Source organism: Lutjanus erythropterus, chromosome 5, assembly GCF_056507025.1.
Source record: "Lutjanus erythropterus isolate fLutEry1 chromosome 5, fLutEry1.hap2, whole genome shotgun sequence".
Classification (NCBI taxonomy): Eukaryota; Metazoa; Chordata; class Actinopteri; order Lutjaniformes; family Lutjanidae; genus Lutjanus; species Lutjanus erythropterus.
The window spans coordinates 12,728,810-12,755,128 of record NC_139321.1 but is presented as its reverse complement, the minus strand read 5'-3'; the positions used below and the strand labels follow the sequence as shown (position 1 = coordinate 12,755,128).

The window sequence follows — 26,319 nt, the reverse complement described above, 5'->3', positions numbered from 1 at the left end:
ATAAAATGAAGAAAAACTTAAACAATGAAGATAAATACTACTAAGTTGGCAATAAAAGGATTTTTTTGAAATATGGTTTGAGAAGCGTTCTAAAAGATGTCACTGATAAGTCTCAGTCCTGTTTATGCCACTTTAGCTTTTGCAGCCTCTTGCACTCAAACACTACCAGGTGACATCAGATTAAGAACTGTGAGGGTTTAGGGCTCAAAGCTTTAGGGGGACATTGGGACTGGGCCCTAGTCTCCTCCTCTGAGTGGCCAGCGAGCGCAATCGCTAAATTTATTATTAATTTAATAATAGCTAAAGGCTAGGGTGGTGATACACAGCAATAGCTGCATGGGAACAATGCATCTTGATAGACGTAGGCACTGCCAGCACGCAGGACAACACTTGGTCAATACTTAGGGGTTTATGATTACATTTACCATCAACACTGCTTGGACAGGCATATGAAAAGGGTTGAATTTTTGCTTTAAGACAGCTGCAGCCTTCTCTGAACTATTAAGCTGTAAGTTAAACTTTACCTCTGCAGGTATCCTGATCTGGATGTTTTCACAGCTGTGTCGACCAGTCCCTCTCTGCCAGCCATACAGTGGAAGAAAAACTCCTAAACACAACAAGACACACAGATAAGGACAGAAATGTATCACGAAGTAACAAGAATCTGTAAGGGCCAAAAAGTCACATCAGCAGTATTCATACAAAGTACTTGTAAGAGTGAGAGAGCGCTCCGATTTGTGACATTTGAAATCTCAAGTCCTCATGACGAGTGAGAGTACAAAAGCAGCTTTTAAAATGAGTCGCTTACACGACATGCACAACTGTCTTCATGTACCTGTGGCTTGATGCCTGTGAGGAACCTTCCCGAAACAAAGCCCCCAGCACCGGGTGCAGGGTCGTATGGCTGGAAGCACGGCAGGGATTTCCCAGAAGGCATCAGTGGAGGCCTGCGGCCCTCCAACTCAATCTGGCCTAGTAGACACGAAATCTGAAACGAACACAGATCAGCATATTTCTAGGTTAACAGCCTAAAATTCACGAGGTATTACTTAAGATGGATGCGGAATCAATACAGTCTGATGTGGGGAAAATGTTAAGAGTCTGTGTGCGTACCTGCATGGTGTTCACAGTAGATCCCTTGGCTCCTGATTGGACCATCAGCTGGAGGTTGTTGTCTGGGAAAGAGGTGTGGAGTCCAATTGGCATGCACACCTATGGTATGAACACACACAACAGTATTTCATCACCTGTGAGGACTATGAGATGCATCCCTTAAAAAAAAAAGATTTCTGGAGCATTTTGTCAATTTTCTGGATAGACTATGGTAGACAGCCAAGAGTAGATGAGGGGAAATTAAACCAAGCTGCCAGACTCAAAAAGGAAGCAAACAAAGAACTAAATATCACTGTGTTGCAGGTTACCTTGTTAATGTCATTGTTCACTTGGTTGGCCACCTCTTTGAACTTGTGGTCAGCCATGCTGAAGTCTCTCTGGTCTGTGTTGAGGTGAGCGTCCTGCCAGCGGCTCTGAGCCTCAGCTTGATCCACACTGGAGGGCAGGTTGAAGGCTGCTTGCAGAGCCTTCGAGATAAAAAAGGGAAAAAATGGATAAGAACCACTGGCACCCATTTTCACCAAGAAGCATTTCATTTAAAGTGGCTGTATTCAATATTGTTATAGTATTATATGACAATGTGAAAAAATATAAGGAGTCGCTCATAGTGATGGAGACTCTGCAGCTCCCATCTGCTTTAGTAAGCCGTTTTTGTTCACTTGTGGTTATCGGCCGCAGACAGCAGTTTCCGTCAAAAAAAAAAAAAAAAAACTCACTGTACACCACCTGTTTACAGCTGACACAGTCAGCAACTAGCTGGTGAACATAACGGAGCATTTAGCATCTAAAGAACCAGATGATTGCAGGTTTAAGGTTATATTTTATATTCAATGTGTAGAATTAGAAAGATTCTCCAGATTATACAAAAGCTTTCAGGACTCCTTACAGTTGTGATGTTTTGGTACTAGACCTTCATCAGGCAAACAGTTCATGAGAAGATGGCTTTGTTACTAGACCTTCATGGTCTAGTACCAAAAACATCCTGCAACATTTGCAACTTTTTGGTCTACTCTCTCCAATGCATCTGTCTTGTCCAATAGATGTGCAAAGTGTTTCCTTTGTTTCCTTTGACTCCATAAAGGCAAACATTAAATATGTTAATGGTTACATCTGAAGATGAGTAGGGAAAGATATGCAAATCACAGTGGATAACTACAGGTTCACACTGTTGAAAAATGTCACAAGATTTTTCATTAATCCTGCCCAGAAGAGATATTAAGGTGCCAGAATGAATTGTTGGAGGTTATGTGGAGTAAATATAGGCAAGCATCCTTTATTTTGAGACTGCCCAGATTAAACTTTCCTATAAAAATATAAATGGGAAAATTTGGGGGAATGTGGTCAAAATAGATTAGGTACATCATTTCACAGAGACCCGACCTGCTTCAGTGGAAACTGCCATCTGCAATGGCCTACTGCAGAGTGGATTTTCATGGATGAATGAGTGTATGTGACATTGTTTGTCCAAATATTCATAATGACTTGCAGAGAAAGGGAGAACAGCAGAAGGGAGACGAGCCTCAGATAAGGCTTAATGCAAATATTTGAGTCATGCCTACACTATTATGTGGTCATGTAAATATGAGTGATGTACTCAAATGTCTTGCAAACTTGGACTGTGCATGACCTCCCTAATAAAAATAAAATAATAATAAAAAAAAAACGAACTGGGGAAAAAAAAAATCTGGTGCCCCCAGATGGCAGCAAGAATAAAGACACTGACATGAAGAGCTAACATGCAGCTGTCGACTGAAGAGGTTGAGATTTTCAGTTTCAGTGATGGAAGCCCTGGACGGGGCTGTAGCTGATACGAGTTCAGGCACTCAACATTATTTGTGGCAGCTGGTCGGGTTGGGCACTTGGATGAATACAATGGAGTCTGAGGTTGTAGTTTTCTTTGGGCGAGGGGCGATCTTTGTCACTTCATTTTGCTAATTTAACGGTCTGCCTCTGAAGAGCGAGCGAGGGACGCTGCTCAGCTACAGACTCTCGTTCAGCGGCTAAGTACATCCACAGTGGAACAGTGGAAAGACCAAGAAGTTTCCAAAAGTTTTATTTTGCTTTTCTGAAAATGTTAACATAATGTCCTAGTAGTGCTTCAGTTCACTAAAAGTTTGTGTTTGTGTGTAATACATATTTATCCCCAGTGGCCATGATGGAGCACAATGGGGCCCATGAACTACACCTTCACTGTGGCAGCCATTTTGGCCAGTGGCATCCACTGAGGAGGAGGCACTGAATTCGACAAGGCTGCAGTCTTCCTAAATCAGTATTTTCTGTGGGCCAGTGCCTTACATGTTTTCCTTTTATTTGATTAAGGCAAAATGTAGCCCATGTATGAAGGAGCTCTTCAGTGTAAACCATGTTTGATTTTACATTAATAATATAAACACTATGAGAAAGTTAATTCCCCAAGAATACACTGGTGCTTTAACTCACTTTGGTCCCAATCTTTAGCGATTCTTGGATGATTTTTTTCCTCTGCCTGTTGGCATGGGGTTTCACCAGGATGTCTTCCACCCCTAGACACAAACACAAAAACAGTTTTAACACAATACTCCTTTTATATCTTCAGTAATTATACACAAAAACTGACAAACACAAACCAATGGCAACAAATAATTTGGAGAGCGCGTGATTCATTTACTGTATGTGGCTTCTTACCCAGAGTAAAGCCTCTGTACAGCTGCAGGTAGGCAGTGAAGAGTCGAGCCAGACAGCTGAGCAGTTTGCCGCTGGTCTCCCCTCCGTACAGCTCGTAGCAGCAGTGGACCAGGCCGTAGGCCGAGGAGCCGTAGTGAGCTTTGTCCAGAACCCCCACCAGCAGCTCCCCCTCTCGAATGATCACCTGGGCAACAGAGACAAAGGTGAGGAAGAGGGATGAATACATTAAACAAAAAATTAAAAGGTCAAATATTCACTCACTTAAGACTTCACCCAGCTCTACCCACAGTACTTTGTATTTTTAACATCGCATGAGTTATTTATAAAATCTCCTGAAGGCAACTCAAAGATGAAGTGACACAAAGTTTGGCTCAAGACTGAAGGTGAATTCTTTCTACCGTGTGTGTGTGTTTGTGTGTGAGAGTTAACCTGTGAGTCACACATGCTGTCAGGGTGGTAGCCTGGAGTGGCTCGCTGTGGGACTTTGATCCAGGCCTTGCTGGGGATTTTTGATCTGCCAATCAGGTTTAGCGGCACGGCGTTCTGTGGGATTACATTCAGCAGGAGCGTCGACACCACCTACAACAACCAACAAACTCAATGACACAAAAGCACAACTGAAATCATGCATTATGGACACAGACATGTCCCTTAAGCTCAGGTACCTGTTTTCCTGTCCAGAGCGGCTGCGGTTTGAGGATGGCGGGCGGCAGCAGCTTGACTCTGCCTGGTTTGTCGGTCAGTCCTCTGTACACCAGCTCAGTGTACTCGACCCTGGTGAAGAAACAGCCTCGTATCGTCATCCTCGTCCCCGACACCATGTGGTCCTGAATCAGACCTGCTAAAGGTTTACCATCCTGAAGACAGGGACAAAAAAAAACATTATGTGAAATGCTGTTTGAGTTCTGGCACATTTTACAGTTGCTCTAACTAAGTAGAAATAGACTGAAATAACCCGACTTGTATCCACTGTTCTCCATCTCTTTGTTCTGTTTATATACAGAGGAAAATATGGGCATAATAATAAAAAGCATAAAATCAATCTGTTGATGTGTTGTCAATCAAAACTAGTCTAACAATGAATGAGCTGTCAGTGTAAAAAAATAAATCAGAATCAGATTGTTCTTTCTCTCCTGATAAGATCGGTGCTCAAACCTAACAGCACTGTCCACTGGTTCAGTTCATTAAATCTTTGTGTGTAATACATATTTATCCCCAGCGGCCATGATGGAGCACAACGGGGCCCATGAACTACACCTTCACTGTGGCAGCCATTTTGGCCAGTGGCATCCACTGAGGAGGAGGCACTGAATTTGACAAGGCTGCAGTCTTTAGAAACACTTATTTACTGTGGGTTAGATCCTCTACACATGTTCATCCGGGCGTTTCAGTGTAAACCAAGTTGGATTTTACATTTTATATTAGTAAAACATTAATAAACAAGCAACAACCACCTATCACTGGTTACTGGCTATGTAATGTTATAGTATTTACAAGTTAGTTAGGCAGTTGAACAGCCCACATTCCTGAGTTTAGGACGTACCACATCTTACTCCACATACTTATCAAGATATATATAGTCTTGCTTTCTGAAAAAGGCCTCAGGACTAATCAACCCAGACGAACAGGCTTTGGTTAGATTATCTAATAGCTAAAACACTCAGTAGCCATTCCATCAAACTGTCAAGTGAAGTTGAAACCAACTTTTGGAATGACGCCATGAACTGTTTATCAAATATAGCCAACTTCTAACGAAACTACATAGTAAAAAAAAAAAGTAGATATCACAAACAAAAAACAAAAACAGTTGCTTGCCAACCTCAAAGAAGAAAGAAAACAACACACAAAACAATTTGCCTTGGCCATCTATGAGAGAAAAATGAAAGAAAGTTCTAAGTGATTTTTTTGGCAAATGGGCAAAATGTAATTATTCTTTCACGGGTCAGTTGACACTGACAGCAGACAACTTCTTCTTTCAGAGTGGAAACAGCTGATCAGCCATGTGACTTAAATGTTTGCCATGCCAGAATTTATTCAGACAAGGTTTTTTTTTCATCTCCCATTAAGCACTATAACTTTTTTGAAGAGGGCAAAAATCATCTGAAGTGAGTGTAAAAAATTCTTTGGCACATTTCTTTCAAAACGTGCATAAAAATATGCTGATGGAAACAGAGCAATTGATAGGTCTCAAATTGTCTCATTTTAAGAAACAATCAGGTTTGCAGTTATGGTTGCCTGAGAGTTTAACTGTGTTACACTCTGAGAATATTTTGTTTGCAGAGTGTGTGTGTGTGTGTGTGTGTGTGTGTGTGTGTGTGTGTGTGTGTGTGTGTGTGTGAGTGTGTATACACACCTTGGGGACGAGGTACTGTTTGTCAGTACTGACTAACGTGTACGCCTCTGCTCTGGCCAGCTCACTTTGAGGGAAGTGTGCGTTCATTTCGTCTCCATCAAAGTCAGCGTTGTAGGCCTTGCAGTTGGCATAGTGGAGCCTCAGTACCTGCGACATCCGATCAAGATCAAGGACAATTTGTTAGGTCACATGTTTATTTCCACCCTGCCTCTATAATACACATCATATTTAAACAAATAAGTCTGGACCACTCGGATCGCACCTTTTCTCCAGGTAAAATGCGTGCACAGTGGGCCTGTATGGAGGGTCTGTGCAGAGTGGGCTGTCTGTTCAGTAACAAAACATCTCCATTCTTTATGTGGCGATTCACCTGGAAAGACACACAGGAATATAAAGGTTAACACACACACACACACACTGCAGGCTGTACAGGGGTTTAACTCTGGGAATATCTGGCTTACTATCTTCATCGGCATCTTATGTGGAAGGGGACAGGGCGTCAGCAGTTGCTTGGCAACAGCTTCTCTCTGAGCGAGGTTGGTAGCTGACAGGATGGTTCTCCTGCCGTCCTCGTTTATCACCATGGAAGCACCGGGGTGGACGTTGGGCCCGTTGAGAACAGCCTGACGGAGCTCCTTCACGTTCCACGGAGTGACGGGCTGGGGGTACGTCAGCTTGGTGGCAAACACCTACACAAACATAAAAGATGATCCTGATATTATCTCTTTCTCATGAATGTTTGGTATTCTCTCTTTGGTGGAGAAATAATTCAGAAACGAGGTCAGATGTACCATAGGTATTCCTATCTCATTGGTCCCTATGTACATGTCTGGACAGATGACAGATCGTGCAGCGTAGTCCACTCGTTTTCCCATCATGTGTTTCCGGAACAATCCGTCCTTCTTCTCCAAGATCTGGCAGGGGAGAGGAGACAATAAGACAACTGAGAAAGTCTATTAGCAAACAAAGAAAATGGAAGTAGCTGGTATATACAGTTAGTGTTGTGGATATATATGCAGAGGTTTTGCAAGTTTTGACAAGTTAAATTTAAGACTTTTTAAGACCATTAGGACTACAGTTTCAGGCATATTTCACAAACAAAATTACAAAAAAGCACGCAAGATATGATCCCTCTTGGTTTGGTAGCTGTCTAGTGTGGTAAATATATATAAATAATAGTTTGTTTTTTTTCCAAAAACACATTTAAAAGTGAAACTGAACCTTACAAGAAGTAGTCAAATTCATATTGAATATCTTTTAAGTCCAGTACATTGAGTTGCTCTTTATAATTTTGTAGCCTAAAATTCAACATCAGGTAGATCAAACTAATTTTCTTTCAAAAACGCCAAAATAAAAAATGATGAAACTCCCTTAAATGTAATTTTGTTACTTCTGTTATAGAAACCTTTTGTTTTTATTTATTATTTTTGAGGGTGCAGTATGTTTGTAACAATTTTTGTTTTCATTACAGGTTACTGTTATGTATCATTTGCTGTAACTTAATTTCTGTTTGTTTTATTGATACTGCGTGGTTTTAAATTGTTGCCTTTTTATTAGTATTGTTTTTTCTGTAGAATCCAAGCCAATAGGGATCCAAATAAAGAATAAAAAACAAAGAATGGCTTATTTAATTGTAGTATCTGTGCACTCGATACCTGTCTGATTCCAGGGTATTTCTCAGTCATCATTTTGTCCATGTCACTGTCAAAGACGATGTTAACGTGGGTCTGTAGTCGGATCCAGATGTTGTAGAGTTTATCCGTTAATGTCTGTCCGCTGATCCCCGACAGAAACGTCTGGTCTGTCTGTTCAGGAGTCTGAGGAGGACAAGAGAGGACGGGTTGACATGTCCCGCAACACACAAACAGAGATGTTTTTATGCCTTTTTAGAGATGTTCATGATTTTTCTTTAAGGTGTAGAGAACAACTCTGAGAACAGACACACACTGATGCCTTCTTACCTCGTCCTCTGGAGCAGTTTTCTCTCCGGCTATGAGAGCCAGAAGTTTCCTTATGATTCCACAGTCCTTCATGACAGCCTGCATGTTGACTGTCTGACCATTAGTAAACATCTGATCACCCAGGCGATTGATTGGACGATACCTGACAGAGCGATTGAGAAAACACTGTTAGTATTTAGCTTCATTATCACATAAAAGTAGTCGGTGGCAAATTTATTGATTAAAAAGGCATTAGGTACAGTAAATCATAAGGTTCTCTTCTCAAAACTATCAAAACATAACATGTCTGACAATGCGTGTATTGGATGTTATCCAACATAGATAAAAGACAAAACAGCACTAGAACAAATGGTGTCTTATTATTTATTTATGAGCTGCAACTTGAGAAGATAACACAGGCTAATGTCTCGTATGTTAAATGGAAACTCTCTACAAATTAAGTGTTAAAAGAAAGAATAAATGGTGTCAGTCTACCTGGCTAAACCGCACTGTTGGGGCACAACAAGGGTTCACTTTCACCTCCTCTGTTGTTCAATATCTGTATCAATGATTTGATCATTTGTGCCAATGTCCAGATACAAATATGCACACATGACACAACAGCTGACCAGCTATTTCACTAATGTCTGCATGTAAATGTGTCCAAGACCGTTGCTGTGGTTTCATAGGAAAATAAAAAAAAATCCACACACCTAATTCTGAGATCTCAGGGAAAATTAAAAGTGTTTAGGCTTGATTATCAATTTTAACTTGAAATTTTAAACATGCCAAGGATATTTCCTGGAAAAACAACCATACTTTGTAGTTACTTAAACACAGGTGCAGCTACAGTATGACACACACGCACTCTATGATATTATCACATATATTATCTTACTGTGCCACCTACTGGTCACAGACATGAATAACAACAATACAACCACTTGAAAACGGGGGGAAAAAGCCAAAATAATCTATTGCAAGATTATTAAAAATACAACTTTATGAGCTTTGAAACTTTTTTATTACAAATGTTTTTTACTTATAAAATACTACACATTTAGCTCACGGGGAAATAAGACAAGAGCATCAGCACTCATAAAACAAACTGCTTTTTAAACTACTCAGCAGGAGAATACCTCTACAAATATAGTATCAGTTTGAAGTTAATGTTAAAAATAACAAAGACAGACAATCCTGTTGTCATTAAGGTCTGATAATGTCTCTCTGAATATAAATGCACTGCTCTGTCCCACAGGTTTACTTATTAGTGTTATGTGGAATTATTATTTTCATATTGTTATATGTGCATCGTATACATGCCCAGAGACAACAGATGGAAATTAGCAATGTATTCTATCTGGTGCAATACATTTATCTTACAGTATCCCTGTTTTTAATAAGAATGTAAAGCACGTGAGTGTGTTTGTTCACGCTGTACCTGCATGGTGGGACCACCAGCAGCTCCACGAAGAAGAGGTCTGGATAGAAACCTCTCTCACCCTTCTTCGACACCATCATGTCCTCCAGCCCAGAGAACAAGCACTTCAAGAAGAAACCTGGAAGCAAACGAGGAGGTTATATTATATATTGGGATATATTATATTTTGACTCCTTTTTACATTTCTGATTCCTAGGACTTAGTGTTTAAAATCATTCATATCACAAAGAGAAAAGGCTAGGATCCAAAAGCAAATCAATGAAAACAATGAGACACAAAAATAAGTTATAAAAAGGGTGATTAAAAACAAGAAGCAATAGTAAACATTTCATCCATTACAAATGATTCTTTAGACATTTAGAACGTATAACTGTCTTATATTTCATGTATATCATTCAAGTAACATGGTCCCTGCAGTACTTTATTCTAATGTTCACCTTTAAATGCTTAAAATATAATGTAATCTGGCATTTAAACAATCCATTTTTATTCACATTGAAGTGTTTTTTTAATCTACCTTCTTCCTCCCACAATTTGTTGACGTGTTCTCTGGCTGTATTAGCTGTCAGGTAGACTCTCTTTCCAGCCATCAGATCCTCTAAAAGAAGACAAAAACAAAAGCCAGATAACATTTGTTTACTGTATGAACATATGCATAGGCGAGGTTTGCTCATAATAAACAACTGGCACAATGTTGGTGCACAGTCATAGGTTACACACCCCTTACACAAAAACATTTTACAGTTGCTGTAATTGAGTAGAAATAGACTGAAATAACCCATTTAACATGTTTAAATCAAAAATCTAGGTCAAATCAAATCATGTATTTGGAGAATCATGATAACCCTATTATATATCATATGTTTATTTCTCTCCTGATAAGATCAGTGCTCAAACCTAACAGCACTGTCCACTGGTTCAGTTCATTAAATCTTTGTGTGTAGTACATATTTATCCCCAGTGGCCACAATGGAGCACAACGGGGCCCATGAACTACACCTTCACTGTGGCAGCCATTTTGGCCAGTGGCATCCACTGAGGAGGAGGCACTGAATTTGACAAGGCTGCAGTCTTTAGAAACACTTATTTACTGTGAGTTAGATCCTCTACACATGTTCATCCAGGAGTTTCAGTGTAAACCATGTTGGATTTTACATTTTATATTAGTAAAATGTTAATAAACAACAAGCATTTATCACTGGTTACTGGCTATGTAATGTTATAATATTTACAAGTTAGTAAGACAGTTGAACAGCCCACATTCCTGATTTTAGGATGTTCCACATCTTACTCCACATGCTTATCAAGATATATATAGTCTTGCTTTCTGAAACAGGACTAATCAAACAGCCACAAATCACTCCATCACTCAGAGGTTAACACTGTCTTTTGTCTGTTTGAACAATAATAACACAGCATATATAGGAAACAATCTAATTTCTTTAAAATATTACTCACCATCAGTTTTCTCAGTGGTCTGTCCTTTTGATGGCATTGTGATAGTCAGTTTACTGTTGTGTTCACGACGAACTGTAAACCGGCCACTCCTACACACACACACGAAACATGATTACAATATAAAACGCACCATCAGGAATCTGGCTATTATTTACATCATATCAAAGAGGAACTAGATCATCATGCCACCTACACTTTTAGCTTCTTAGTCTGATTTTTCAGTAAATAACATTTGCATCAGTACGGCTGATTTCATTATAATCATGATAAAACAAATGGAGTGGGCAATTTCAGATGGTGTGTTGACTTGGCAAATGCAGAAAACAAAGCCTAAAAATCAGAACTGTTCCCCGTGATCATAAACCACGTTTCCATCAATGTATTTTATCTGCATTTTGAAGTATTGCATTGGAAAAGGGACAGAGGTGAAGTACAAATATTTCATTACTGTGTTCAGATACCTGTACTTTACTTAAGTATTTATTTTTCTGACTTTATTTTCAATGCATCTGAGGGGAATTATTGATTATTTTTCTTCTGTACCATTTTGCGTCACCTTCCCAACATCAAGACCACCAAATAGAAAAGATGATTCCTTGGTGTATCCATCACAGCAAGACAAAAACAATGCAAAAGACATTACAAAACAAAATAGACAAGAGAAGGAGACTTGGCCACAGAGAAAAACGCGAGGTTCAGTTGGCTTTGCAAAGAAACGGCTGGTAGAAAATCAATGTCCTTCACGGGGTTACTTCTTACTTTTATACTTTGAGTACATTTTAGAACCTCTACTTCACTTTTACTTGAATAAAGAAGTTGAATGTAGTTCTTCTTTTACACGAGTATCTGCACTTCTGCTTGAGTAAAGAATGTGTGCACTTTTGCCACCTCTGGAAAATGAAATAGCAAACTTGTTTTGTTTCCAGTTTGGTTCATTGTACAACACATCTTTAAAGAACAGTCAGTATGGAGTACTGACTGTTCTTTAAAGATGTTCAGAATATACCTCTGTACATGTGGCTTATTCTACGTGACTAATAATAAGGTGACAGATGGGTTAAGCTCTGATACAGAAAGCAATCTGAAGCAACACTGATTGAGCTTTAAAGTTCACTGTGTCATCATTTTAATCCATTTACCTGCAGTGAGGACACTTCCGAGTTTTCATGTGGATCCTCCAGAAGTCATTTATCAGACTGTTTTTCTTTTCAACAAGGTGTTTAATCTGAAGAAACACACACAAACACAAAATCAGACCTTTGTGCCTCCATGGATGGTTCAAATTAATGTATGGTTTCCAGATTTTTCAATATAAGTCATATTAAAAAGTTCCTGTGTGATTTTGTTTGTGTATATGATTATATTTCACTGCTATGCGTCTGCTCTCTTTGTACGTGTGTGTGTGCGTGTGCGTGTGCGTGTGTGTACTCACTGGTCTGGTGTTCTCTGAACTTTCAGCGCTCACTCCAATTGCCGTGTCTGTGAACTCCTTCAGCACCTGCTCGATCTCATCTCCAGTGGCTTTGGGGTTCTCCTCCAGATACTAACACACACAACCACAAAACACAAAGTTCACACAAATTAATACACAAAGTAGAAACAGAGGACTGTTGATCTATGATAATTAAAAAACATCATGAAGCCACATTACTTAGTAGAGCAACCTATAATCAGATGAAAGAGAACTGCTTTAACATTCACAAATAATAAAAACCTATAAACACATCCACACAACACCCAAAATAATTACATCAAACTCTCTCCTCCATATCAGTGGATAAGTATTATCATGATAAATCATCAGTGGGCTGTAGTCTGCCATAACTGCTGGTAGTTTCCACAGCAAGTTTAAATCTACCTGGTTGAGAATTTGCTCTATCAGATAGACATCCTGCATGGCTCCATGGTCCACCAACTTCAGCTGGTTCAGCAGTAGGTGGATTGCAGCTCGGGGACATGTTAACATGTGACATGACAGACAGGAACCACGAATCAGCAGGTAGAGTTTCTGATGAAGGAGAGTAGGAGGAGGAGAACAATTCATAAAAGCAAGTAGACTGGAAAAGTCTTCGAAAGAGATGAAAAGTCAGTACTGCTTTGTCTGATCTTAAACCGTCAGGCTGGTTAGAACCCCAGCTAACAGGAGGAAGGAGGTGGGGGAGCTGTGCGTGTTGGCTGGACCAACGAGAGAGGTGTGGGTGTGTCGGCTTACAGGGTGGCGACGATCCACTCGGCCTTTCAGGATTCCTGCGTGTTGCCAAAGCTGTTGCTTCCTGGGTGAGCCCAAGCCCGATGGTTGCTTCACCACTCCGGTTCCACGCTCAAGTTTTGTTTTTTAAAAAGTCTTTCTTCAGTGTAGGTGATGAACTCAAAAGATAACGTTACGGAGGGGATGCACAACGGCATCCTTACCCGTCTAACCACTTCCCAAAGGGCTCCTGCGCAGGTGTTTTCAGTTCTCCTAATCACCCGTTCACCCACACAAACCCAACCCCTCCTCATCCAGTCCAGCCAATGAATGAGCAGCATATGAGAAAAGTGTGAGCAGGGATCTATGACTGTGAAACGACTCCCTCCTATATTAATTAACAGGAAGCGCTACTTAATCATAACATTAGCAGTATCAGAGCCAGTGATATTGAGTTGGAAATGTGTGTACATGTACATGTATGGATGAGGACATGCTTACATCAAAGAACAGTGGATTGTATACAGGTAGAGGCAGCTCTACATGTCCCAGGTGTCCTGGACAGTTGTTGAAGTCCTGACAGCAGGTTGAACAAACCTGGTAAAAACAATAACAGACAAAACATGAAAGAAAATGTAAACACTTCCTGAAAACTTAATGATCAAATCTAAAACATTAATAGACCAGTAAAACTACAGAAGCACGCCCACAGGTCGGGAACATACTGATTTATGGTACGTTACAGTTGTGTCATTACTGTACTGTAATATGATTTGAGCAGGAATGTACCTCTTTGTTGTCTGCTGGTCCCAGAGCCAGATCATACAGGCTGTTCGGGGCCACATTCCCAACAGCATCGAGGAACCTGGAGTTAGTGATCGTCTTCACACTCAACTTCCTGGACAGGAGATAAGAAGGAAGGATTATTATTAGGACGCGACCACTACCCCGATTTTTCCATTACCAATATATTGGCCAATATCGCAAAGATCCCTCAAATGTTGTAATTGAACACTTGTGACAAAAATATGTGAATTAAAAAGAACACTAATAAAAAAAATAAACTTAGATTACAAAAATATCAAATATACCTAAAAAGTTGCCTGTAAAACAAAAAAGAAAAATATGTATTATGTTCTGTCAACAAAAAAAAGTTTTCATATTGAATAACATATACACCGATACCGATATAAATTTTTATTATACTAACTGCTTCCACAGTACTACTGCAGTAAATAACTGGTAGGTTTATTATGTAGCAATAAAAAGTATTTAGTCTGTGTAGTGTCACCTCTATAGGTCCCTACAGGGGTGTACCTCAGATTACAGTTCACCCTCATCCTCAGACAAATGAGTCACACCTCAGGCCAGTTGTTGAGGAATAATAAATATGATGCGGAAATGACTTCTAACTTTCCCTAAAGAATATTCCCATATCATGGCATGCTCATATCGCGGGATTATAAAGTATGATGAGAACAAACAGCAAGAGGGCAGGATATACACTTGACGTTATTTTAACTGTTTGTCATTAAAAGGTTCTGTAAGCAAATTAGGTTTGGTCCAAGACAACTATTATGAACAGAAACCGTAGCTAAAATATATGTAAAGTATGTTACCATTACCAGGCGTGTTGTTTTGAACTCATGTTTAGCATTTAAGCCAAAAGCTAACAAGTTGTCTCTCACCTTATCTCTTCGGCAGAGTACATGCCGAACGACATGCCCTCCAAACGCCGCCATGGCACCTCTTTTCCGAACAACATTGTGGAGAATTATCCAGACTTTGGGGTATTTATTGCTATAAATTCATTGCGCACAGTAACACCACATGCGAAGCAAAGCTGCTCCTGTTTCACACGTGGGACCGTCAGACCAATGCTGAGATTAGAGGGGGGACGCAAATACGGATAAATGGGCATTCCTACAAACTCAGTGGATTTTTCACTGTTACAGAAACCAATCCAATATATAAATGTGAGCTAATTCGATGTGAAATGTGAATAAAGTATAGTATTATTTTAAAATGCAAACTGTTTTTATTTTTCTCCCCCTATTACCGAGCCGACATGGTTTCCTCCTCCCAGAAGCCCTCAGTGTGTATCAACATGGCGGCGCCCGGTAGGCACGTAGGGCATTATATCCAGAGAAACAGCAGATTTTTGATAAATAACTTCGAGCAGTTGTGGAGTCACAGGTAAGAAAAGTTGTACAGCTGTGTTTTAAATCTGAATATTATTTAGTTTACTTTATTTTAATTTAATTTTGGCTGCTATACGATTTGACAGCTGCAGCTAGCATCATTTGACAGGAGGTCATGTCTTCATGAGGCTAACTTACATCACTGCAGCAAATGTTTTGTATGACTGTTTGATATTTGAGCAGATGTAAATTAGTGTTCGGCATGTAGGAATATTAACTAAAAGATTTCATAATCTTTATCTTTACCAATTGAAAGACCTCGGGGCCTTTGCAGAAGTCTGTCTGTCAGCCATCTTCATTAACACTGTGTTTGTGGACTGATATTGACCTCAAACACTGTAAAATATTGTTTGATGTTATCTAGTCCACGTCCTCCTTTAACGGGTTAAATCTTGTTAGATAGCAGATATTGTATGTGCAGCAAGGGGCTCTGTGAATGAATACACCCTACCAGATGACTAAAGTAATCTTGCAAGAATATAAACTTATTTTTTTCAGGAGTTTTGGTTGGACTCCAGCTCTACGCCAACAAGCCGCAGAAGCTAATAAAGGTAATTTGGAATACGATTTTTGTTCAGAAACACTGGTCAGCACAGGCAATATCATTTGGTTGAAAACCTTTCAAAATGTAAGCTAATCCCAAGAAAACTTGCATCTTGCTTCTGTTTACAACTACACTTAAAGGATAAGGTGATTATATTTTATATTGTTAAATCCCCAAATGAATCTGATCCTATTAACAACTGTTGCCATTGTAATTGAATAGGAGGATGTAGTCTGTTTCTGTTTCTCAATTTAATAATTGGAATAATACCCAATATTGTGTATGGTGTATATTTCCCATTATTGGACAGTTATTTATAGGCCGTTATATTTATCATGCATCCCTACCAAAAACATCAGTGAGCCACACTGTTGCACAGGATGACATGTTCCTAGTATATTAAGATCAACATTGACACTGTAGTTTGAGTGTAGTCCTGCAGCCATGTGTGTTAATCCACAACTGAAATTAGTCCCTAACAATTTATTGTCTACTATACACTTCAATTTGAGTAATGTTTTCTTAAAACTCCAGCTGTTTTAGGAAATAATTCAGGCTTTAAAACAACATCAGAATATCTAAGTAAATCCATGACCTGTCTTTCAAGATTCACAATTTCAGCAGTGAACCAGTGCCACAGACAGGGTTGGGAAGTAGGAAAGTATTGCGAGGTGATTTGATTTCATGTTAATGAGGGATTTGTTGACAATAATAAGCTGTTCTTTCAAATAATAGGATAAATTGGGGTATATATTGGAAAATGTCTACATCTGCCAATCCCATTAGATTTGACCAAATCACCTTTTACCAACAGGGGAAATGAAAATGCTGTAATATATGGGTGGCATTGAAATAACTTTTCTTCTCAACATTGTTGCAGAATCTACAGAGAGTATTGTCATTCCCAGGAAGAAAACATGGTATGTCTCCATATCCACTGTTACATGAAGTGCTGGACATGTCATACACTGCAGTCAAATCTGATAGAAATGGAGCTTAATTATTTAAATGCCAAGTATTTAAGTTTGTATAAACAAGGCTGTTAATTAATTTACCTCGTTATTTTACAGGAGCAAGGAGGCAGTGCTGGAGGCTCTGGCTTCAACTATCAGCAGGGTGAGAACTCTAGTTCTCTGCTAGTGTGGATCTTTCTGTGTGAATGTTTACATTTTATCTCTGTGTGTGTGTGTTACCCTTTTTTTGATTTCCTCCCTCTAGGATCCAACATCATATCCCTACCAGTTCCAGGATGATCCGTACCTCTCTCCCAGAACCTCTGCCGAGTTTGTACGTTTACGTTACTCAGCTGTCTGATTGAGTTTGTTATGATCATTTGAAAGGTTTTGTTTGGTTTTTATTTTGTTTCAGTAATTTTCAAATGGCAGTTAATTTTGATAAGGTAATATGTGTATATGTTACAGCTATTGTATCAAAATTTGATATAGATGTTGATGAATAGTTCAGATCACTGTTGTGTCCATAATTTAAGTAAAATAATCTCTGCTGTAGTATACAGTTCAACCACTATTCACTATTCAACACAGCATCAGTAGCTGATGCATCATTTTCCCCCTCACTGTCTCTGCAGAAGCTGTACTCTCTCTCCCAGGAGTCAGGCAGATCTGCAGCCAAATACTTTGTCAACAGCAATCCCAAGTTCTTCACCAAAGACTTTGCTGAACCACATATACCAGTAAGAAACATACATACATGTACATAGAGGTCACTGGAGAATATGTAGTCACGAGTGTCTTTAATGAACAGGGATAAATTTCAAATATAGTAACATATCAGGCTTGAAAAGTTCAGTCCAAGAGATTTGTGGCAGTTAAACTGTAGCTTTATATCACTTAGAGGTTTTAATATCATTCCGTTGCTTCCCAGTAGTGTTTCCTGTGTATTCATATTTGAACAGTCAAATTTCTTTGAGTACATTAAAACTGTGCCATTAATCCAATATAAATCTCGATCACACCCGTTTAAGTTTAGACTATTTCATGTTTTGGGTGTTGGACAACAATATTGTTTGATTCTCAGTGCGTTGGCTGATTTGTTGTCTTATCACATGTGTAGTGTCTGATGCCAGAGACTGTGTCACTGCGTCTTGAAGAGGTGAGCGAGGAGGCTCTGAAGGAGCGAATCAACTTGAGGAAAGTCACAGCTGCTGTTGACATGTACGATCAACTGCTGCAAGCTGGTGAGAACACACACACACACACACACACACACACACTCAGTGTTTTAGGTACATTGCTTTAGTCCCTCTACATCAACTATGTCTTTCAATTAAATTCTTCCAGGCACAAACGTCTCTGTGGAAACGACCCATGACCTGTTGGACCTGATCTGCCTCTATTGTGACAAAGACCCTGTTGAGGACGGAGGACCACAGACGGAGGACATGGTGTGTCATCCCTGACCCAAACGTCACAACTATGATCATAGAGGAGAAAAGAGTGGCACACTTAGGACTGCAGCTAACCATTACTTTATCAATTATCAGCTACTTGTTTTCTCACTTAATCATTTGTCTGTGTTAGAGTTTTCAAGAGCAGAGAATCAAATCATGTTAATACCACAGTACATTATGAGTGTGGTTACAATCCGTGTGTGTATTCAGGAGGTGTCAGGAGAGGACGTGAAGAGGAGGAAAGGGAGGGTCCGCCGGGCGTCAGACTTCATGAAGTCCACCTGGAAAGAAAACAATAACGCAGAAAGAATCTTTAACCTTCTGCCAGAGAGAGACACACGGTGTTACTCTGCTCTGATCAGAGGCATGGTCATGGTACGAACACATCCATTACTGATCCTGCTCTTTTACTATGTTATTGTTATTTTGGTTCATTTAAAACAAGTGTGTGTGTGTGTGTGTGTGTGTGTGTGTGTCTCTCCAGCATGAAGCCTATGCAAAGGCCTTCAGCATGTACACAGACCTGCTGAATAACAGACTGACTGGTGAGTTGAAAGACACAATAGCTCATCAGTTGTGGTGTACAAACACCAGTTTAAAGGCAGTACTTGTCACAGTTAGACATCTTGCGCCTTCACTACTAGTTTACTATGTTCTTTTGTTCTTCCCACAGCTAAGTCTGTTCAGTTAAAATTTCAGCATGTTAGTTTTGACCTTGTCATTGTGTTATCTGTGATAGTACCATTAGGTGGTGCTAAAGAATTACATTTTCAAATCTTACACAAGTTGCCTTTTCAGTGTGACCCTCTAAAAACCATAGATATCCCATCTATCTAAACTATAATTGGCTTGATTTTATTATTTACATTCTCTGTTGAAATATGACTGACAATTCAACCTTGTGTTTCCAGCTGACGTCCACATCTTCAACGCTCTGATCTCAGCAGCTCCAAATGTCAGAGATAAATACAACGAAAGATGGGACGTCATCGCTGTAAGATCCTTTTTCACTGATTCACTCGGTGTTACTAAGCTGAGGAAAAAAAACACCAGTAAAAAGACCTTTTCATGTCATTAGAAATGACACTGTGTATTTTTATTTAATATATCAGTTGCATTTTTTCAGATCAGTTGATGAGCTGAATAGCTGATTTAAAATTATTTCTTCAACTCTTTCACAGTTATATATATTGTGCACCATTTAGTGATATAATGATATCATTTGGAAAGGAAAAATGGTCTTTTTCTTCTGAATAAATGCAATATGCTCACACAGTATTCAAAAAATAACTGATATAAGGCATTAAAAATCAATAATTAGGTATTGGCTGTGGTTCCGTCTCTGCCTGCAGGACCTGTTGAAACAGATGAATCAACAGAAAGTTCAACCCAACCTGCTGACGTTCAACAGTGTCCTCAGAGCTCTGAAACGCTGCGGCTCTTTGGCCAAATCGCAAGCTCTACACACTCTGAACGAGATGAAAGCCGTGGGAATAGGTGACTACAAACGCACACACCCCCACACACCAGGGTACAGTAGTTAGATCAGTTTGATACAATGGATGATAATTGTCTTATTAAAAAAATATTTGTGTTCAGCTCCCAGCCTGGCCTCCTTCAACCACCTCCTAGCAGTCTTTTACAAAGCAGGTAAGCAGTTTGTCTCGTATTACACTTGAACATCAGCTGCACAGGCTCTGGTGCCGTCGTCTGTATGCTGAGTTGTATTAAGTGCTTTTGTTTCCTCTCCAGCCTCTTCTGGTCAGGGCAACACCGACCTTTTACAGGAAGTTATGTCAGAGCTGGCGGGAACCAGCTTCACCTGCCAGGACCCCGATGATGGTATGTTGTGGTCTACGTGTGTATAATGAGACAGTGGTGCAAATTTAGGCCACAATTTATTTTTTATTTTGTTTGAAATGGATATAAAAGACACGAACAATCTATCAGAATGTGGCTTTTAATACTGACGTCATATTTTCTCTTTTTCTTTCCAGTTCTATTCTTCTCAAGTGCAATAAGAATAGTAAGTATTTTATTACTTGTTTTGTGCAAATATTTATCACAAATGGGTTCCTGCTAAGTGCAAGTCCTTTTTTTAGAACTATGTAAGAGTCTTAAAGGAGTGGCTTGGTTTTTTTGAAGTGGGGTTATATGAGGTACTTACCCATAGTCAGTGTATCACCTACAGTAGATGGAGGTCAATACGTCCCCAGTTTGGAGAAGCAGCAGGAGTACTGGCGTAGGAAGCTAAGTAGTGCTGTGGACAGGGTCAGCAGCAGCAACTAAAGAAGGGTGCACCTAAAATCAAACCAGTTGTAACATCAGTAAGTGTACGCTACATTTAGAATATTTTCAGTGATTTATCTTGCTGTCAGACAGCTCTTACTGATGGGAAACCATCGTTAAATAAGATAAATATATCTCAGACCACACCAACCAGACTTCCTTTGCAAAAACAGTAATTTTGCACCTTGCAGAATACGGCAGATGCCGGTCTACAGCTGGCTCACTTGTTTAGTTTGTTTGTGTTATTGTGTGACTTTGGTGAATCCAAACTCAGTGTTTAAAATACAGAAGTCACACAATAACACAAACAAGCTAACTAATCAAAGCTGCAGTAGACCGGGAACTCCTGTGCTCTGTGAGGTAAAATTACTTACTTTGCCAAAAGAGTTTGGTTGCTTTGGAGATGCAATATTTGACTCTTCTAAATGTGATTTCCCATTGGAAAAACTCTGGCTGACAGCAAAGGTGAGTGACAGGTACCTGCTGTAGGTAATTCACTGATTATTAAGTACCTCATACAACCCCACTTAAAAAAATCTGAGCTATCCCTTTAAAAGATTTTCATCATGCACTTTAGGCAATTTCTTTGCCTACTTTTAGATTTATACAGGTATCACTTAAAATATGAATCACACATTCCATTCAATCAATCCTGGCATCATATTTAATTGCACATATTTTTTAAACTATATTCAGCTGTTTTTTAATCAGATATATCTGTTTTTGTTTATTACAGTGATAGGGTTGTTAAATAATCTTAAATTAGCTGTAGTTGTCCACCTAACCTGTTTTTCTCTCTGTCTGTTTGTGTCCTAACAGTGTCTGGATAATAAAGATCTGGAGCTGGGTTATAAAGTCCATAGTCTAGTGGAAGTCGGGGAGAACTGGAGGCTTCTGGGAGATTCCTACCAACAGAGTATTTACTAGTAAGTAAAAACCTTTCATCAGCCTAAAACACATCCCCTGAACCTCCTGTATAAAAACCGCAGAGTGACAGGAAACAACTGGGAGGTTCTGGGAGACTTTGGTTAATTAACTGATTAACTGATTGGTTAATTAACTGAATTGACCCACTTCTGCAGAAGAATTTCCACGTTTGTGTTATGTAAGTGAGCCTCTCCTCTGTTCTCTCCAGTGGTCGCTTCTTCAACCTGCTGTGTATGATGGAGCACATTGACGTGGTGCTGAAGTGGTACAGACAGCTCATTCCCTCGGTCAGTACATCTCTGCATATCTCTCTCTCTCTGCTCAGTTCTGCTACTTAGAGGCATATCATGTTATATGAAGAATCAATAATACCTTTTGAGGTATTGTGAGCAGCAGCTGGTACCTCACTGCATCACACACACAGTAAAGTATTTTCTTAAGATTTTCTCAGTGGTGGAAGGAAGTGTCCAAATCCTTCACTTAAATAAAAGTACTAAATACTGAGTAATCCTACAGTAAAGTGTTTTCTGTCAGTGTTTTACTATTATATCCAGTATTTTTGGACTAATATTACTGCTGCATTAATGTGTATGTTTCATTTTACTGTTAGGTAGTGTTATCTACAGCCAGTGCATCATATTCTGTAAGATCATCACGTTTGTGGTGCTGCTGTCCTGTGAGAACCATTTATCTCTAAAAAGCCCACTTTTCATGGTGTCAGAAAAACAGGCCTGTTTTCACCTTTATGACAGTAAGAGTCTCAGTCCATAAAGCAACATTGGGTTACACTGGATGGGAAGGGTATGAAAAATTGTAATCTGAAAATTAAATCAGTAAGATTAATTTAAGAGGGTTTTGTTTATAGTTTAAAGTCATGCTTTTAACTCTTGGACTTGACCTGATCCTGACTTGACCTGAGGACTCATTTATAAAATGAGTGAGGTGGATTTTATCTAACTTAAAAAAGACCCTTTCTTTTTGGCTGTGGTTCTCAAACTGTGGGACATACAGAAATAAAGAGTACTTCTGTTTATGGTCTGTGTTTCCAGTTGTACTACCCGAACTCTCAGGGAATGAGGGACCTGCTGCAGGCTCTGGACACAGACAGTCGCCTGGATTTGCTGCCCACTATATGGAAAGGTGAGTTTTCAGTTAATGTTGTAGTATCAGTAATCCAGATGTCTTGAGTGGTTGAAGACCTCCAGTTTATGACATAGATAATTTTTGTATAATTAGAAACCCTGCATGATTACGTTTCAATGCAAAGACAGTTCTACTGAAGTGGATGAGTTGTAAAAAAAATATCAGCCATAGACTCAAATATTGTTCATTTGACATCTTATTTTATACATATTTTGTGCTCCACCTTGTTTTCCAGATATCCGCTCTCTGGGTCATGATAATAAGTCTGATCTGGTGGAGGAGCTGCTCGGCCTGATGGCCAGAGACACACACAGTCCTGAGGTCAGTAAGACAGGGACATGATGACTTGCTGTCACAGTTCTTCATCTAGGAGTCAGTGATGTTAATCAGTGTGTGTGTGTTTAGGTTCAGGAGTCTTTTGCAGCCTGTGCTCTGGATGTAAAGAGCGTGTTCGATGGAGACAGAGGGAGGCATAGTCTGGAGTGGAGCGCCTCCTCCCTGACACACATCACCTCCCTGCTGCTGCGAGCCAACAAGACCCAACAGGCCTGGTAAGAGACACAGTTATATATCTGTCTGTCTGTCTCTCTGTCCGTCCATTAACAAGAGAGCTTTTACTGCAGTCTGACTCCACTAATGCTCACTGCCAAATGATGTTAAAGTGAAATGCATCTGACTTCTCTTCCTCCTCTCTGTTTATCTCTGCAGGGACATGCTGCAGCTCTTCAAATCCAAGAACAGAGTTCCTCTGTGAGTCTCTGCACAAAATACCAACACAAAGAAGGAAATAATTCAATTTGTCAGTAAAAAAAAATGTATATTTACAACACTGAAACTTGAAGTCCTCAAGTGAGATCCAGTTTACCATTTCACATTTAAGCAGAAAGCACAAGTGCTTACAGCGTCACTTGTTCATGACATCCTCCAAGTGGTAATTACTAGTAGTAAAATTGGAATTGTTTTTGTTGGCTCCAACATCTCCAACTTGTCACAACAGGAGGTTTCATTACAAACATGTCACTAGAACGAGGTAATAAAAGTGTAATCAGTCATATTCCTACAAGTAGTTGAAGGGTAGTGACAGTACTTTTCATCCTGGACACTATTTTGTTTTTGTGTCTGAGTGACCAACAACTTTTGAAATGTAATCCTTACATCAGGTCCTGCAGTGGTCTCACTCAATACTGGACCTTTTTCAAAAACTGTTATCCCTGTTACTCACTGGAAAAATAGAGTCCAGGTTGAAAAATGCCTGTTATCCTTTACATTAAGTAATGCAGGTGAGTCTGGATGTAACTGTTCCAACAGATAAATGGAATAGGAACGACACTTAAATTTTCGTCGCTCATGTTCGCTGAGCTGACTTTGTGTTTCCTGCTGTGTTTATTCTCCAGTGAGGGGCTGTTACAGGACTTCCTCTCAGTGTGTCACAGGGACGGTTTGCCACAGAAAGCAGTGGAGCTGGTTCAGCTGTCGGCAGCCTTCTGTTTGTCTGCAACACCAAAACTGGCCAAGCAAACACTGGCTGAGTTTGATCTGACTGAAGAACAAAGGTGAGGAGGAGGAGGAGGAGGAGGAGGAGGAGGAGGAGGAGAAGTGAACTGTAAGACAGCAGGAAACGTGTTCATCTTGCTATGAATTCTGGGTAAATTAAGACTCTTTCAAGCTAAAAACAAACAAACAAACAAAACAGGCTTGGCTCAAATGAAATACTGCTCAAAGCAACAATAACATACATTTGAAAAACTTTTCAAACATTTTATTGTGAAAATTAATCTGAGTGTAGCGATACATAAGAATTAACATAGCATTAAATCTCTTTATTTGTCTCATTCCTCAGCCATGTCAGCAAATTTTAGCGTTTAGCAGGGGTCACTGGTTGTTACCATGGAAACAAGGTTCAGAGTCGGCCCGGGGGCAGAGTGGCTAACTCTTCAGGCTTGAAATATTTATTTTTGTGAAACTGTCTAACTTGCCTCACATCATTCTTGGAGTGAAATGAACATCCTCACAAAGCGGTCCAAAAATATTTTTGTGAAACTGCCACCAGGCCTTCAGTGAGATGTATCATCTCCCCCAGGCTTCATCAGAATCCCATCTGTGGAGATGGCAGGTGTGATGGATGAATGAATTAACAAAAGAAAAATGGACAGGGACCAGTCCATAGCTTTTGAGCCCTCAAGGACTAAAATTAAGAAGTTTTGCTGTTAGAACCGGAACAAAGTTTCCGTCCCCAGCAGCTTTGCAAAAATGTCCTTGAGCCATAGTGTCCTTGTATTTATTGTTTCATAGTGTTTATAGCAGATACTAATTTGCAACACCAGGGGCTTTTATGAAAGTGAACGCATGAAACAGTGAGGTGAATAAATCGTAAACTGAAACCACAAGGTATCATAAAGCTAAATAAAAACTACAGCGAGCACAGCAAGCACACATTTACAAAGTAGACATGAAGTCCTTTCAAACACAGAGGAGACGCCTCTTATACCCCACGTACACCTGGTTTTACACTGTGATCTGTTTAAGGAGTAAACGCTTCATGATCAGAATGTGATTGGATCTGCCAGACCACATCTGGAGATAGTCTGGCTTATACTGGAAAAATTATCTGGATACAGATCACATTTTAATACCAGGAATAAATGAGGTGTTGTATTAGTGCAGTAGATGTGTAGTTTTGAGTTAGTTACACTGCTGGAAACTACAGAGGAAAAAGATTTGAATATCGTGTGTTTACAATTCTGAAAAATCTTGTTTTTCTGTCCCATCCAGAGCTGTATTATCTGAACTGGAGTCTGCAGGGGAGCCCTCTGACTGAAGGAGACAGTAGTGGGGGGGCCACGTGATACTGATCCATTGATACAAAAATCTTCCAAACCCATAGAAAGTCTGTTTCTTTTGTTATCTGTGTAATAAAAATGTATGTCACATAAATAAAATCTAAACCTTCCTCAGTGCTTCCTTTTGTGTGTCAGCCAGAGGCCGCTGTTTCTCCTTCAGGGAATTGTCAAGTAGCTCACTTCACAGAATTACACCACAGTGTGTCAGTTTCTCTCCCATGTTTTTGTCATTAGATGATTCTTTTCAGCTCAAATTTTGTTGAAAACAGGCTGTTCATTCCTTCAGTGGAGCACGGTTTAAAAAATTCAGGAAACAAGAACATCTCAAAGGGACAGTTTACCCCAAAATCAAAAATACATATTTTTCCTCTGGCCTGTCTGAGTAAAAAACAACAAGAAATAAAATAAAACAGATCAGAGGGCATTATGCCAAAACACTGAGTCATGAGCTAAAACTTAAGGTAAATGCAATCAAAAAAAAGAGAACAAGTGGATTAAAAATAAACAAGCAAGGAAGCCTTGAAGTCATGAAAGGAAAAAATCAATCTGAGTAAAATAGGCAAATCATTCTAGTCTAATGGTGCTTTAAACTTAAAAGCTAGTATCCCAATTTGTCTGGCTTCTCTTAAAAGTAATTGAATTGCTTAACCAATTGCTGCATTATAAAAGTAGTTAGAAGGGAAAGTTACTTTTTTTTAAAGCTAGAGTAGAGTTATTGATACTCCTGACCACCAGAGGGCAGCAGTGACCAGTGTTCCCCACCTGTAAGCTACATTTTTATTTCTTTTGTGTGTTTGGTAGAAGAAGA

The 26,319-nt window shown here is 39.5% G+C and overlaps 2 protein-coding genes and 3 non-coding genes across 5 annotated transcripts in view; 1 reads left to right on the top strand and 4 right to left on the bottom strand.

Moving 5' to 3' along the window:
* Window positions 1–15,019, bottom strand: part of polr1a (RNA polymerase I subunit A) — a 30,049-nt gene extending 15,030 nt beyond the window's left edge. Inside the window, exons 1-23 of the mRNA XM_084718831.1 lie at window positions 14,846–15,019; window positions 13,947–14,055; window positions 13,659–13,754; window positions 12,828–12,977; window positions 12,402–12,512; window positions 12,109–12,194; window positions 10,970–11,058; window positions 10,029–10,109; window positions 9,512–9,629; window positions 8,092–8,233; window positions 7,786–7,947; window positions 6,922–7,044; window positions 6,592–6,819; window positions 6,393–6,500; window positions 6,131–6,277; window positions 4,443–4,634; window positions 4,207–4,356; window positions 3,778–3,961; window positions 3,553–3,635; window positions 1,422–1,580; window positions 1,114–1,212; window positions 836–988; window positions 525–607 (exon numbers count right to left, since the gene is read on the bottom strand). Coding sequence (XP_084574957.1) covers window positions 525–607; window positions 836–988; window positions 1,114–1,212; window positions 1,422–1,580; window positions 3,553–3,635; window positions 3,778–3,961; window positions 4,207–4,356; window positions 4,443–4,634; window positions 6,131–6,277; window positions 6,393–6,500; window positions 6,592–6,819; window positions 6,922–7,044; window positions 7,786–7,947; window positions 8,092–8,233; window positions 9,512–9,629; window positions 10,029–10,109; window positions 10,970–11,058; window positions 12,109–12,194; window positions 12,402–12,512; window positions 12,828–12,977; window positions 13,659–13,754; window positions 13,947–14,055; window positions 14,846–14,922 — 2,930 coding nt within the window. The 5' untranslated portion in view covers window positions 14,923–15,019. The remainder of the gene's footprint in view (window positions 1–524; window positions 608–835; window positions 989–1,113; window positions 1,213–1,421; window positions 1,581–3,552; window positions 3,636–3,777; window positions 3,962–4,206; window positions 4,357–4,442; window positions 4,635–6,130; window positions 6,278–6,392; window positions 6,501–6,591; window positions 6,820–6,921; window positions 7,045–7,785; window positions 7,948–8,091; window positions 8,234–9,511; window positions 9,630–10,028; window positions 10,110–10,969; window positions 11,059–12,108; window positions 12,195–12,401; window positions 12,513–12,827; window positions 12,978–13,658; window positions 13,755–13,946; window positions 14,056–14,845) is intronic.
* On the bottom strand, window positions 3,232–3,368 carry LOC146326540 (small nucleolar RNA SNORA5). Its single transcript, XR_014770638.1, has one exon. It is a non-coding gene; the product is annotated as a small nucleolar RNA SNORA5 (small nucleolar RNA).
* On the bottom strand, window positions 4,968–5,104 carry LOC146326539 (small nucleolar RNA SNORA5). The gene has a single exon (XR_014770637.1). It is a non-coding gene; the product is annotated as a small nucleolar RNA SNORA5 (small nucleolar RNA).
* LOC146326538 (small nucleolar RNA SNORA5) lies at window positions 10,444–10,580 on the bottom strand. Its single transcript, XR_014770636.1, has one exon. It is a non-coding gene; the product is annotated as a small nucleolar RNA SNORA5 (small nucleolar RNA).
* A 183-nt stretch (window positions 15,020–15,202) lies between the features above and the next one.
* On the top strand, window positions 15,203–25,621 carry ptcd3 (pentatricopeptide repeat domain 3). Its single transcript, XM_084718832.1, has 23 exons — window positions 15,203–15,353; window positions 15,857–15,909; window positions 16,783–16,822; window positions 16,973–17,018; window positions 17,121–17,189; window positions 17,491–17,595; window positions 17,976–18,099; window positions 18,203–18,306; window positions 18,523–18,687; window positions 18,797–18,857; window positions 19,224–19,306; window positions 19,665–19,809; window positions 19,912–19,962; window positions 20,065–20,154; window positions 20,310–20,338; window positions 21,421–21,527; window positions 21,737–21,815; window positions 22,578–22,668; window positions 22,907–22,992; window positions 23,077–23,222; window positions 23,380–23,421; window positions 24,066–24,224; window positions 25,444–25,621. Exons 1-23 carry the CDS (start codon window positions 15,226–15,228, stop codon window positions 25,487–25,489), a joined length of 2,049 nt encoding a protein of 682 aa, XP_084574958.1. The 5' UTR covers window positions 15,203–15,225; the 3' UTR covers window positions 25,490–25,621.
* The last annotated feature ends 698 nt before the right edge of the window (window positions 25,622–26,319 follow it).